This window comes from Rhinoraja longicauda, chromosome 4, assembly GCF_053455715.1.
Source record: "Rhinoraja longicauda isolate Sanriku21f chromosome 4, sRhiLon1.1, whole genome shotgun sequence".
NCBI lineage: Eukaryota > Metazoa > Chordata > Chondrichthyes > Rajiformes > Arhynchobatidae > Rhinoraja > Rhinoraja longicauda.
In genome coordinates this window covers 36,054,268-36,068,927 of record NC_135956.1, presented here as the reverse complement: position 1 = coordinate 36,068,927, position 14,660 = coordinate 36,054,268, and the positions used below count along the sequence as shown (strand labels likewise).

Below are 14,660 nucleotides of genomic sequence, written 5' to 3'. Positions count from 1 at the left end.
TTGTGACATGGTGATGAAGTGGTCTTAGGCCTGTGTGAATGACCTGATGTTGACTCTTGTTCCAGGGAGCTACCCCTCTTCACCTCGCTGCTCAGAACGGCCACACTGCAGTCGTTGGGCTCCTTCTGAGTAAATCCACCTCCCAGCTGCACTTGAAGGATAACCATGGGCGCACCTGCCTTCACCTGGCAGCTGCCAATGGGCACATCGAGATGGCACGGGCTCTCCTCGGTCAAGGAGCTGAGATCAATGTCATTGATAAGGTGCGTGAGAGGGGACAAGACCTGCTGCATGGAAGGGCGCAAAGTACTGCAGTAACTCAGCAGCATCTCTGGAGAATGTGGATGTGACATTTCAGGTCGAGACCCTCTTGAGAAGAAGGGTCTGAGGAAGGGCCTCGACCCGAACCGTCACCTATCCATGTTTGCCAGAGATGCTGCCTGACCTGCTGAGTTACTCCAGCACTTTGTGTCCTTTTGTGTATTAACCAGCCTCTGCAGTTCTTTCAAAGCCAAAACTCCAAGGGTCTCGACCCGAAATGTCACCCATTCCTTCTCTCCAGAGATGCTGCCTGAACCACTGAGTTATTCCAGCTTTTTGTGTCTATCTCCAGCTATTGATTGTCATTGTCTTTAGTTAGCATTAAGGAAAGTGGCAATTAAATGCTGCCTATGACAATTTTCTTGAGTGCAACAATATGAATTCATGCCAGATGTCTAGCGCTGCCGTCGCAGCTGCGGCTTGCCTGCAGTCCGTCTGTCTTTTGTGTTTTTTGTTGTTTTTGTCTCAATTGTAGTGTTAATATGATGTAGTGTTGTATGTTATGTTTTGGGGGGGGTGGGAGGGAACGGGAACTGTAACTGTAACATTCTCTCTCCAGAACGGAGACGCGACCTTTGTTCTGTATCGTGTCTCCGTTCCCGTTGCGGCCTACCACCGGCCATGCACCTGGGACCACCTGGGGCTCTGGTTCGCAGAGCCCGCGGTCCGGACTCACCACCTGCGGCGCTGGCTGCCTGCGAATGCTGCGGGAACGGCTGCGACTCGTCTCCGGAGGCTCCGGCACGGGCCGCGTGGACGTCGGAAGCCCGCAGGCCCCTGGATGGGGGCCGACATCGGGAGCTCCGGCAGCGGCAGAGGCAACGTGTCCGCCCGCCCCGAATCGCGGGGCTTGGGTCGGCCCGCCACGGACCTTTCACCATCCGGCGCGGCCTGAAATAGGCCGCGGGATTTTTTTTCATCGCCCAGCGGGGGCTTCAATATCGGGAGCCCCAACCGCCCCGACGTGGCAACTCCAACAGCCTGACCGCGGGACAAGACGGCAGGGAAGAGAAAAAGACATTCTGGCCTTCCATCACAGTGAGGAGGGACTGGAGGAGACTCACTGTGATGGATGGTTTTTTTTGTTTGGTGTTAGTTGTGATTGTATGTGTTATTGCATTTTTATTGATTAATCTTATTGGTCTTATTGTTCAACTGCGGGTAATGTTTCATTTTACTACACATTTATGTGTATGTAACAAATAAACGACTATTGACTATTGATATTGGAAAACAGCAGAGGATAAAAAGCAGGATACATGAACTGAGGTGAAGTCCAGTGGCAAAATAAATTGAATCAATTGTATGATATTATTTTTCAAATTAAGTGGTGTGATTACTGGTGGCAGAATTCACGAAGAGTAAACGATTTAACCAAAGCACTCAAGAGTAATTTTGATTTTCATCACCAGATTATAACTAGAATAATATTTTTGCAGCTACTTGACTCAAAATCAGTCGAAGCATTAAATGGGCAAAACAATTGTGAGGGTGACAGAATAGCATTTTCGGGCCTTGTATAACTAAAGTAGACAATGTTGCTTTCAGTGCAGTTTAGTTTTAGTTTAGTTTAGTTTAGAGATACAGTGCGAAAACAGGCCCTTCAGGCCACCGAGTCCGCACCGACCAGCGATTCCCACACATTAACCTTATCCTACTCACTTTAAGGACAATTTTACATTTACACCGTCAATTAACCTACAAACCTGTACATCTTTGGACTGTGGGAGGAAACCGAAGATCTCAGAGAAAATCCACACGGTCACGGGGAGAACTTACAAACTCCGTGGAGCCAGCACCCGTAGTCGGGATCGAACCTAGGTCCCCGATGCTATAAGCGTTGTAAGACAGCAACTCTACCGCTGTGCCACCGTTCCGCCCCGAAAGTGGAGTGTTCTCTAACAACATGCAGCAAGTTCATGCAGCCCCACCACGTATAATCTTTAAAGCTGGCTCTTAAATGGACACATCACAATGAAACACTCTTCAAGCTATTGGGGAGTGATGATACTGAACAGTTGGATAAGAAAATAACTGCAGATGCTGGTACAAATCGAAGGTATTTGTGTGTCAACTATCAACTTATTTACATCGGCGAAACCAAGCGCAGGCTCGGCGATCGCTTCGCTCAACACCTGCGCTCGGTCCGCATTGACCTAACTGATCTCCCGGTGGCCAAGCACTTCAACTTCCCCTCCCATTCCCAGTCTGACCTTTCTGTCATGGGCCTCCTCCAGTGCCATAGCGAGGCCCACCGGAAATTGGAGGAACAGCACCTCATATTTCGCCTGGGCAGCTTGCAGCCCAGTGGTATGAACATCGACTTCTCCAACTTTAGATAGTTCCTCTGTCCCTCTCTTCCCCGCCTCCTTCCCAGATCTCCCTCTATCTTCCTGTCTCCACCTATATCCTTCCTTTGTCCCGCCCCCCTGACATCAGTCTGAAGAAGGGTCTCGACCCGAAAAGTCACCCATTCCTTCTCTCCCGAGATGCTGCCTGACCTGCTGAGTTACTCCAGCATTTTCTGAACAGTTGGATGCTGCAAGTGGGTGCAAGAGTCCATCCAGGGGCTAGACAAGCTGAAGAATAGTTAGTGCATGATCCTTGCACAAAGTGGAGCTGGGGGATCATGAGGACTATCCAGGACCTCAACCAAGTGTGGCTGGCAGGAGGTTTCCAGAAACCTGTGATGCCCATTCTGCCTATTCTTGTGGACTGAAGGAGAGTCAATGAAGTGTTCTCTGCTTAACGATGAAATTTGTGTAATATCTGTCAGGTAGCAATGACCAGCAAACTTGAAGGTGTGGCAGATGAGCAGCAGAAATCTGGAGCGATCCTGAGTTTAGAAAGCTGAGAGTGATCATGTCTTTGACATTTATGGGTGACACAATGATGCAGTAGTTAGTGCTGTTGTCTAGCAGACCATAAGCCAAGGTTTGCTCTTAGTCTCAGCTGCATGGAGTCTGCACGTTCTACCTGTAACCCAATGATTTCTTCCAGGTCTTTGGTTTGCCCCACATCCCAAAAGTCCTGCTATTAACTGGCTTAACTGGATAACTTTCTACTTAGTGTGTGCAAGGTACAAATGAACCAAAGGAGAGGTATTGGGTAATTGAGAGAGAACAAGTTGTGGGACTGCAAGGAAAATATGAGGGGGAAATGTGATTATTTGGCCGAAAGCCAGCAATTGGCTGAACAATCTCCTCCTATGTCATTAAAAATATTTCCAAGCACTTGAGGGTGCAGGAGTCAAAGATCGCAGTTAAGACGAAGAATGCAATTTAATAATTGCTCTTTTAAGTAACATGATTTCGGGGGAAAAAGGATTAGTCTAAACTGGTTGTTATGTGAGTAATATACAATTTGTTTTTCAAACCAGTAAAGTTGAAAATCAGACTGCAGATGTATTCTGAGTGTTGACATTGTTTAGGGGAGGTTTTGCATTGAAAAAAAGACACCAAGGCAAACAAATATTTCTCTAGAAAATCATGAGTCAAGTTTTCCGATAGGCCCCAAGATAGCCATAAATGCACACAAAATTGATCAATTTAGGATTAAATAAATTTTCAACTGCACAGTACCTTGTGCTGATTAATTTCTTGGCCACGATTTTGGTGATGCAGGAGTAAACAAAATAAATGCATACATTTATTTTTAACCAAAATGCAGCAACACAGTGCGTAAATATTCCTACATGTTTTTGCAGGACATTGGTTCCCTACTGTAATTCTGATCCAAACCAGGTCCCAGGCTTCAGTAAAGAGCAAATAGTCTACCGGCATTTTCACACTAAGAGAGAGGATTATGCCAGTAATGATCAAACCAATCCAAGTAGTCAAGAGTGGGAAATGTAGGCAAGGTACAAGTCTTCTAACAGTCAAAGAAGCATATGTTGTGTACAGAGCGAGAACTAGTGCAAAACTGTGGGGAAAGTGGTCACAGAGAAGTGGATTGAACAGGCTTTTTGTTTTTTTCTCGTTAGAATGGTTGGACTCCATTGCATTTTGCTGCAAAGTCTGGTTACCTGGATACAGTACAGTTCCTGGTGGAAAGCGGAGCTTCTCCCAAGTTGGAATGCAAGGAAGGAAAGGCTCCCATTCAGTACGCAGCAGCCGACCGCCACCAAGAGGTGGTGAGCTTCTTAATCCGCACGAATAACATAACCCTGAAACTGACGGAGGACCGCAAGGTAAGGAGTGGAAGTTCAAAATGTTAAACAATGCTGGTGTGGAACCAACACCACCAGGATCTAATGCTTCTTATCACTTCCCGGAGAATAAATATTTCATGGAATCAAAGCATAATGGTCTGGCCCTTAGCTTATCATAGCTTTGCTAGGTCTATTGAAAAGCCTATCAGCTGGACTCTTTCCCAAAAGCTCTATAAATTTTACCCCTTTGACAATTTATCCAAATCCTTTTTAAATCTAGCTATTAAACATAGAACATAAAACAGGACAACACAGGAACAAGCCCTTCGGCCCACAGTGTCTGAGCTGAGCATGATGCTATTACACAAATCTCCTTTGCCTGCGTGTGATCTAAATCCCTCCATTTCCTGCATATCCATGAACCTATCTAAAAACCTCTAAAATGCTACTGTTGTATCTGCCTCCACTAATCATCCCTGGTAGTGCACCCACCACTCTCTGTGTAAAAACATGTCCCACACATCTTGTTTAAACTTTGTGTGGGAAGGAATTGGGGATGCTGGTTTAAATCAAAGATAGACACTAAAAGCTGGAGTAACTCAGCGGGACAGGCAACATCTCTGGAGAGAAGGAATGGGTGACTTTTCGGGTCTCGGCTTCGACCCGAAACGTCACCCATCTCTTCTCTCCAGAGATGCTGCCTGTCCCGCTAAGTTACTCCAGCTTTTTGTGCCTATCTTTGTTTTTTACTTTAACCCGCTCACCTTAATACTGTATCCTAGTTATAGTCTTTGACATTTCCATCTTGACTACTTCTGTCTTTTATAGTTTTATAAATCGCTGTTGCTATTCTTTCATCCAGAACAAAACAACACACTTCATATTTGTTCCCTCATCTTGCCTTTAAGTTCATTTTCTGTTTTATTGTATTCTTGTATTCTTTGTATTCTTAGGCATATTCTGTATATTCATGAAGAAACGCATATGTGTGTGTGTTTTTTATTAAGAGAATAAATTACTGTAATAAGATATAGATTGAGTGAGTAGGCAAAAGTTTAATGTTTAACTTTAATTAAACATATTAAAGTACTGTATAATAACATTTACTATGCTTATGAATACAAAGAGAATCAGAAAATGAACTTAAAAACAACATGAGGGAACAAATATGAAGTGTGTCATTTTGATCTGGATGAAAGACTAGCAAAAGCAGCTTTATAAAACAATAAAAGACATAGATAGTCAAGATGGAAATGTCAAAGACTACAGGGCATCGTTTTAAGGTGAGAAGGGCAAAGTACAAAGGTGATGTGTGGGGCATGTTTTTGTGCTGCTAGGGGTGGTAGTGGAGGCAGATACAACAATAGCATTTTAGAGACTTAAAGGGCCTGTCCCACTTAGGCGATTTTAAGGCAACTGCCAGCGACTAGGCTGTCGCCGATAGTTTGCCGTTGTGTCGGGGGCATGATCATGAGGAGTCTTCCAAAGATCGTAGTGGATCTCAGTGCGTCGCTGAGAAATCAAACGGTTTGAAATTTCTCGGCGACAGCTGGCTTGTCGCCAGGTATTGTTGCTTATTGCGGGTACTGTTGCATGCTGTCCCCAGGTTTGATAGGTTCTCTTAAGATGCATTTAGAAGCACATTATATTAAAATAAGTAAAGTCATTTCAAAATACCATCAAGTGCTTGTGTTTAACGAATTTATTTACCGTCATGACATTTGACAGGTAGATTGGAGGCGACAGTTTGACGGTCAGGTAAGCGTGGGAATTTTCACGATGTTTTTGGCTTCAGCCATTACATTTAAAATGGGCTCCAAACCCAGATATTCAACCCAGAAACCAGATATGCATCTCCCTTACATTTTCAAAGAATGCCCACACACTTTTCACAAAAATCCACTAAACCACTTTTAAAATTATTATTTTTAATACAGCTATTAGTAAACTGGAAGTAAATTTGGTTTATTCCTTGTTACGGTGAAGCTTGGTTTTTAAGTAACCCATACAAGGTGTTATAGTTCAAAACTCTCAAGTACTTACCAACTTGTCAGTGATTTCAGCGAAAATTAGGACGCCGGAGAAGCATTGACAGCGTGGGAATTTTTGCGATGTTTTTGGCCTCAGCTATTACATTTAAAGTGAGCTCTAAACCCAGATATGCAACCCAGAAACCAGATATACATCTCCCTTACATTTTCAAAGAATACCCACACACTTTTCACAAAAATCCACTTAACCACTTAAAATTTTTTTTTAATACAGCTATTAGTAAACTGGAAGTAAATCCAGTTTATTCCTTGTTACAGTGATGCTTAGTTTTTAAGTAACCCATGCAAGGTGTTATATGGGTGTGAATGGCGGTGCTGGCTCGAAGGGCCGAATGGCCTACTCCTGCACCTATTGTCTATTGTATCTCTAAACTAAACTAAACTAAACTAAACCTCAAATGATCATATAAAGTATCATTCTTCAAACTCTAACAGTCACAAGCTTAGCCTAGCATGTCCAACTTTTCCTCTTAAGATAATCCCTCCTATTCCAATTATTAGTCCGTTAAATCTTCTCTGTAATGCCTCTAATGTTTTAACATTGTTAAATTAGCAAGTCAATACCAGACACAATACTCCAGATTTGATCTCACCAATTCCTTATAAAATGGAAGGGTGATCTTCCTACTTATATATTTTTGTTTCCCAGTAATACATTGGAAGGGAAACCAGGCAAGCACATGAGGGTTAAAGGGATAAAATGATGTATTGGTAAGGTTATATGTGGACTCTTTTAGGGTTCACTGGCCTGTTGCCATATTTCGATGTTGTAACTGGTATATAAAACTACGCAAGAGATCAGTTGTCAACCATGTTACACTATCGGTACTTTTATAGTATGAAATGCTTTAAGAGATTTCAGTGGATAAGGTAAATGTAAATGTAATTATAATTGCCGATCTGTTCTGATTTCATTAGTGAGGTAAGCCATGGCTCATAAGAACTAACGTAATTATTGTGGATTTGGTTGCAGTTCATCTTTGACCTCATGGTTTGTGGAAAGCTTAATCGGAACAAGGTCATTGAGGAGTTTGTCCTGCACTCGGCCGCCCCCATGGACACTGCCATCAAACTCTCCCGTGCATTTGGCATCACGGCTCTGAAGGAAAAGGAGAGGTCCAAGGAGTTGCTGGAAGCTGCCAAGTATTGCGAGAACATGGCCAGCGAGCTGCTTACCGTGGCATCCGGTTGCAGGAGTGCTGGGTACCTGCTCCGAGCTGTGGACCATCGGGGCACCACCTTGCTGGACTCCTTAATAGAGTGCGAGCAGAAGGAAGTGGTGGCCCACCCAGCTGTGCAGAAGTACCTGACTGACGTCTGGTATGGGAACTTGAAGTGGGCCCACTGGAAAATAGTCCTTTTGTTTTTTACCTTCCTCGTCTGTCCTCCCATTTGGCTGCTCTTCTCCCTCCCACTTAAGCACCAGTTCAACAGGATCCCAATAATGAAGTTCATGAGCCATTTGGTTTCTCATATCTTCCTGCTGGTGTTGTTTGTGTTAACCATCGTCTATCCCCCGCTCAGCCCGATATATGAAGGTCGGATGCTTCCCTGTTGGAATGAATGGCTGCTGCTAGCTTGGCTTTCAGGAATGCTGGTCTCGGAGCTGACCCATCCAGGGGAGAGGGCAGGATTGGCGTGGATTCGGGTTTTCATCCTGGGATTTTCAGCCGTCGCAGTCTTCTGTCACCTCCTTGCATTTGCTTTCCGGGACCACGAGCGGCTGCACTGCTTCTTTGCTCGAAATATCTTCCTTGCAGTGGCCATGACCCTCTGCTTTGTGCAGTTTTTGGAGTTTCTCACCTTCCACCATCTCTTCGGCCCCTGGGCCATCATCATCCGAGACCTGATGAAGGACCTGGCCAGATTTGCAATCATTCTCGCCCTGTTTCACGTTGCCTTCACCATGCAGCTCGCAGCAGTTTACCAACCTGTGTACCCTGTACCACCGCTCAACCCATCCGCTGGCAATAGATCGGGTACTGAACAGGAACTTTATGATATTCAAGACCCACTGGATATTACTGTCCTACTTTTCTTTGCTCTATTCGGTATGGTGGATCCAGACTCCTTGCCCGCATTGTATCGGACACCCATATTTACCCAGTTCATTGTCAAGTTTGTGTTTGGGATGTACCTTGTCATGACACTGATTGTCCTGATCAACTTGCTGATTGCCATGATGAGTGACACCTACCAGCGAATCCAGGCTCAGTCAGACACTGAGTGGAAGTTTGGGAGGGCTATGTTAATCCGTGATATGATCAGGAAATCTGGGACTCCTTCTCCATTCAATCTATGCACCCATCTTTTCTACTACATCAAAATGCTGTGCAAACATAGGGGTAAGTCGACGATTTTCATTGAGTTGAATGCTCCAGCCGTGCACCAACATGTATGTGTTTCATGATTGAGGCTGAATATATCGTGCTTTTATTCCCCAGCTTGAATATTAAAGGAAATGACAAAAGTCAGCTAAAAAGCGCATGTATGCCAGGGATTTATGCAAAGGTGCAGAATCAATTTTGCACCTCTAATAGGCACAGACTCAATGGAGAAACAGGGAACTGCAGAGGCAAAAGGACACAAAGAGCTGGAGTAACTCAGCAGCGCAGGCAGCATCCCTGGAGAACTTGGATTGGTGACGTTTCGGGTCGAGAACTTCCTTCAGACTGATTCCTTGTTTCTATATTTTGAGTCTGAAGAAGGGTCTTGACCCAGGACATCACCTATCCATGCTCTCCAGAGATGCTGCCTGGCCTGCTGACAGACTCAATGGAATCTAGTGAATAAATAGTCTAACCTTTGCTTTCATCCAATATGTTTATAAACCCTCTGGATATGGGCTGCCTTGGGGTACTGATTTTGGATGGGGGTACTGATTTTGGACGGGGGTACTAATTTTGGATGGGAGTACTGATTTTGGATAGGGGTACTGCTTTTGGATGATCAGCCATGATCATATTGAATGGCGGTTCTGGCTCGAATGGCCGAATGGCCTACGCCAGCACCTATTTTCTATGTTTCTAACACCACTGATGCTGCCTCTTGTCCAAGTCCTGAGGCTGCCTGATTATTCGAGTTTTACTGTATTTCATGTGCGAATAACTCCCACTGGCCACGTGCATTAGCACCTTCCAGTTCACATTCCTGCCTGAGCACATGAAAATCAACCTTCTCTCAATATTTTATCTTAATTTCTGGTCTATCCTTGTCATTTTCATAGCAACCTTAATATTTCCAGAATTATGATCATTAACCACAATCAACTCCCACTGACACCCCCTCCACTTGACTATAAGTGAGATCCAGGAGGACCTTCTACTAACCTGCTACACTTTGAAAATTCCTCCCCCTCCAAACCTTTCTCATTAAGGTGAACCCATTCGCTCTTCAGTAAATTAAAATCCCCTACTACTGTTTAGGGTGGCACGGTGTTGCAGCAGTGGAGTTGCTGCCTTACAGTGCCAGAGATCCGGGTTCGGTCCTGACCACAGGTGCTGCCTGCACGGAGTTTGTATGTGCTTCCCACGACCTGCATGAGTTTTCTCTGGGAACTCCGGTTTCCTCCGGTGCTCCAAAGAGGTACAGGTTTGTAGGTTAATTGGCTTCAGTAAAAATTGTAAATTGTCACTAGTGTGTGTAGGATAGTGTTAGTTGCGGTGGTTACTGGTTTGTGCGGACTCAGTGGGCCGAAGGGCCTGTTTCCACACTGTATCTGAAAAAAACCTAAAAGATCGACCCTGGCTGATGTTCCATCACAGAGTTGGTGGCATGGGTCAGAAACAGGACCTTCGGCTGATGTAACATCCTCTATTGACATAGCCAGCAGTAGCAATAGCCATTGATGTAAACATTTCACTCCTACATTCTACTGTGATTCTCCAAATGGCTATTCAGTTTCTATCCTATTTATTCTACCAGTGAAAGTATTCCTTCCACATTTTACTGGAATAAGATCACCAGATCTTGCATACAGCATCTGATTGCTCATCTTGTCAGCTTCATTTTTGTGGACCTGGATGTTACTTAAAGATCAAGTCAGCATTATCCATCAGCAGATAGGGCCAACCATTTTTCGAGGAGTTACCCTTGTGAATGCAGATCTGACTTCTGCCAGTGAGATGTATGGGACAGAGTTAATGAGGTATGGGAGGGGATGAACCTTGGTACTTTGCTGCTTTACAGCGAATGCAGCGCCGGAGACTCAGATTCGATCCTGACTATGGGTGCTGCACTGTAAGGAGTTTGTACGTTCTCCCCGTGACCTGCGTGGGTTTTCTCCGAGATCTTCGGTTTCCTCCCACACTCCAAAGACGTACAGGTATGTAGGTTAATTGGCTGGGTAAATGTAAAAATTGTCCCTAGTGGGTGTAGGATAGTGTTAATGTGCGGGGATCACTGGGCGGCACGGGCTTGGAGGGCCGAAAAGACCTGTTTCCGGCTGTATATATATGAAATGATATGATATGATACTTCACGGACCTCATCATCTCCGGCGATCTACCCCCCAGTACCTCCAATCTCATAGTTCCCCAGCCCCGCACGGCCCGATTCTACCTCCTACCCAAAATCCACAAACAGAACTGTCCCGGCAGACCCATTGTCTCTGCCTGCTCATGCCCCACCGAACTTATCTCTACCTACCTCGACTCCATCCAATCCCCCCTGGTTAAATCCCTCCCCACCTACGTCCAAGACACCTCACACGCTCTCCATCTCCTCGATAACTTCCGGTTCCCAGGCCCCCACTCCCTCATCTTCACCATGGATGTCCAGTCACTCTACACTTCCATCCCCCACAAGGATGGTCTCGAAGCCCTCCGTTTCTTCCTCGACCGTAGAACCAGCCAATCCCCATCGACCAACACTCTCCTCCGCCTAGCAGAGCTGGTTCTTACCCTCAACAACTTCTCCTTTGACTCCTCCCACTTCCTCCAAACCAGAGGCGTAGCTATGGACACTCGCATGGGCCCTAGCTACGCCTGCCTCTTTGTCGGAAACGTCGAACAATCCCTGTTCCAGACGTACACTGGCCCCATCCCCGAACTCTACCTCCGCTACATCGATGACTGCATTGGTGCTACCTCTTGCACCCATGCAGAACTCACTGACTTCATACACTTTACCTCCAATTTCCATCCTGCCCTTAAATATACCTGGACTATCTCCAACATCTCCCTCCCGTTTCTGGACCTCTCACCATCTCCATCACAGGAGACAGACTAGTGACGAACATTTACTATAAACCTACTGACTCGCACAGCTATCTGGACTACACTTCTTCCCACCCGGTCCCCTGCAAAAAGCCTATCCCCTACTCCCAATTCCTCCGTCTACGCCGCATCTGCGCCCAGGATGAGGTGTTCCACACTAGGGCTTCCGAGATGTCCTCGTTCTTCAGGAAACGGGGTTTTCCCTCCTCCATTATAGATGAGGCTCTCACTAGGGTCTCTTCTACATCCCGCAGCTCCACAGAATCTCCCTCGTTCTCACATTCCACGCCACCAGCCAGCGGATCCAACATATCATCCACCAACATTTCCTTCACCTACAACGGGACACCACCACTGGCCATATTTTCCCATCCCCTCCCCTCTCTGCGTTCCGCAGAGACCGTTCCCTCCGTAACTCCCTGGTCCACTCGTCCCTTCCTACCCAAACCACCCCAACCCCGGGCACTTTCCCCTGCAACCGCACGAGATGCAACACCTGTCCCTTTACCTCCCCCCTCAACTCCATCCAAGGACCCAAACAGTCTTTCCAGGTGAGACAAAGGTTCACCTGCACCTCCTCCAACCTCATCTATTGCATCCGCTGCTCTAGATGTCAACTTATTTACATCGGCGAAACCAAGCGCAGGCTCGGCGATCGCTTTGCTGAACACCTGCGCTCGGTCCGCATTAACAAAACTGATCTCCCGGTGGCCGAGCACTTCAACTCCCCCTCCCATTCCCAGTCTGACCTTTCTGTCATGGGCCTCCTCCAGTGCCATAGTGAGGCCCACCGGAAATTGGAGGAACAGCACCTCATATTTCGCCTGGGCAGTTTGCAGCCCAGTGGTATGAACGTCGACTTCTCCAACTTTAGATAGTCCCTCTGTCCCTCCCTTCCCCTCCCCCTTCCCAGATCTCCCTCTATCTTCCTGTCTCAACCTATATCCTTCCTTTGTCCCGCCCCCCTGACATCAGTCTGAAGAAGGGTCTCGACCCGAAACGTCACCCATTCCTTCTCTCCCGAGATGCTGCCTGACCTGCTGAGTTACTCCAGCATTTTGTGAATAAATCGATTTGTACCAGCATCTGCAGTTATTTTCTTATACTACTTGGTACTACTTTGTTCGTCTGCTTGAAACCACTAGCTCCGTCATCTTGACACATCATTGTCTGATCTTCAGCCACAGTTATAGGGAGCGCTTCCCAATACTTGATATTGATCCTTCTTCTCCCTTCTCTTCAGGACCCAAAATACAAATCCATGATATATTCACCCACCCACCCCATCTAGAAAGCCTTGATCATACCATAGGTACAATACTTAACCCAACACACCCCCTTCCCAAACTTTGTAGCCACACCATCTACACCACCACAACTCCCGAACTTGACACAACTCTTAGGCAGCACTTTTTCATGAATGAAAACTGTCTCAGATACTTCCCAAAAATCAACCATGGCATGTGAAAGTTTTGGTCACATTTGATATCGCTGTTAAGGAAATAGACAGAGATAAGGAGAAAAATCAGAGTGCCTAAATAACAGAGATATGTTACATTCTTTTTATATTTCTAATACTGGAACAAGGATTATACAAGCATTATGATGCCAGAGACAAAATTAATTTGAAGTGATGCCCCACAATAAGGTTAAGAATGACTGAATGACATTATTGTAGAATCACTTGACATTTTTGTGTCTCTGTAATGTTAAAGAAGGCTATGGATACTTGTATGGAAACATGATGAATCGTAATTGTAATGCAACAAAGGGAACTAACCCGTGGGAAATAGAATTGTTGAAGTTTTGGATCTTAAGAAGGCCATTGAACTCCCTGGGTCATTGTGGGTGACAGCTCCAGATTGAAGCCATCCACTCAACCAACTTGTAAATCATGCTTCAGGATGTCCAATTGGTTCAAGAGTGGACAGAGGCATATTTTGTTGTCTGCAAATCGGTAGGCTTAAGAAGTAATTAAAATAAATAAAATGGAGTTAATGCCCAACAAATCAGACAGCATCCATGGAGAAAGAAACAGAGGTACGATATCAGGTTTATAGCCATATATCATAATGTTCTGGAAATAAATAAGAATACAAAACTGAAGTTTCAGCAATAATCCTATAATTTATGTTCCTGAGATTTGTTCATAGGCAATACTATCCCTTCTTAAAGGCAATGATCTCATTGTTGTGGCTTGCATTCATCACGAATGTTCACAAATCTCATGGGATTTTAATGTGTAAAGGTTTTGCAGGCGAGGATTCTAAACAAGAACATGGCAACGTCAGTATGTGATGTGGCTCTGCTTTATATCCTTAACATAACATGACAGATAACCTAGCTAATCTGACATGTATCCTTAAGTCAGGCTGGTGAGAAAGTCGATGGACTGTAAATTAATAAAGATCATATGCCGGTAAATTTATGGTAAAATATTACAGATTAGCAAACCAATTAAACTTATTAAGAAGGCAATATATTATATCTTTTAGAAAGTCTAATTACAAACGGTTGATAAGATCCGCAAACACTATCAGCATTCAAATGTTTTTTTGTATTGTTTCCACTGGGGCATTAACTTGTTTCTTTCAAGCATGTTGAAGTTTCATTTGCAGATATTTCCAACAGCAGCTTTTAGCTGGAAATTGCACTAAATATCACAAGCTCCAGCTGCGATGTTGATCACCACGGCCAATTTAAACATACAATGCACAAAACTTTTTTAATTGGCAAAAAATAACTTTCTGAAAGTATTTCACTTTTGTAAAACTCCAAATTAATCTAGAGGATATCAACTGAACAGAAATTATTCCACATATGCTCAGCCCAGTAATTAATTAAATGTTGAAAGTGAATGACTCAATTCTTTTTTGCTAGATGCAATAGTTAAGTTTGACACAAAATTGAGGTGCCAGATAT

At 44.8% G+C, this 14,660-nt stretch overlaps 1 protein-coding gene across 1 annotated transcript in view; it reads left to right on the top strand.

The window, feature by feature from the left end:
* trpn1 (transient receptor potential cation channel, subfamily N, member 1) overlaps positions 1 to 14,660 on the top strand; it is a 174,669-nt gene that overhangs the window by 154,546 nt on the left and 5,463 nt on the right. Inside the window, exons 26-28 of the mRNA XM_078398420.1 lie at positions 66 to 263; positions 4,304 to 4,510; positions 7,496 to 8,867. Coding sequence (XP_078254546.1) covers positions 66 to 263; positions 4,304 to 4,510; positions 7,496 to 8,867 — 1,777 coding nt within the window. The remainder of the gene's footprint in view (positions 1 to 65; positions 264 to 4,303; positions 4,511 to 7,495; positions 8,868 to 14,660) is intronic.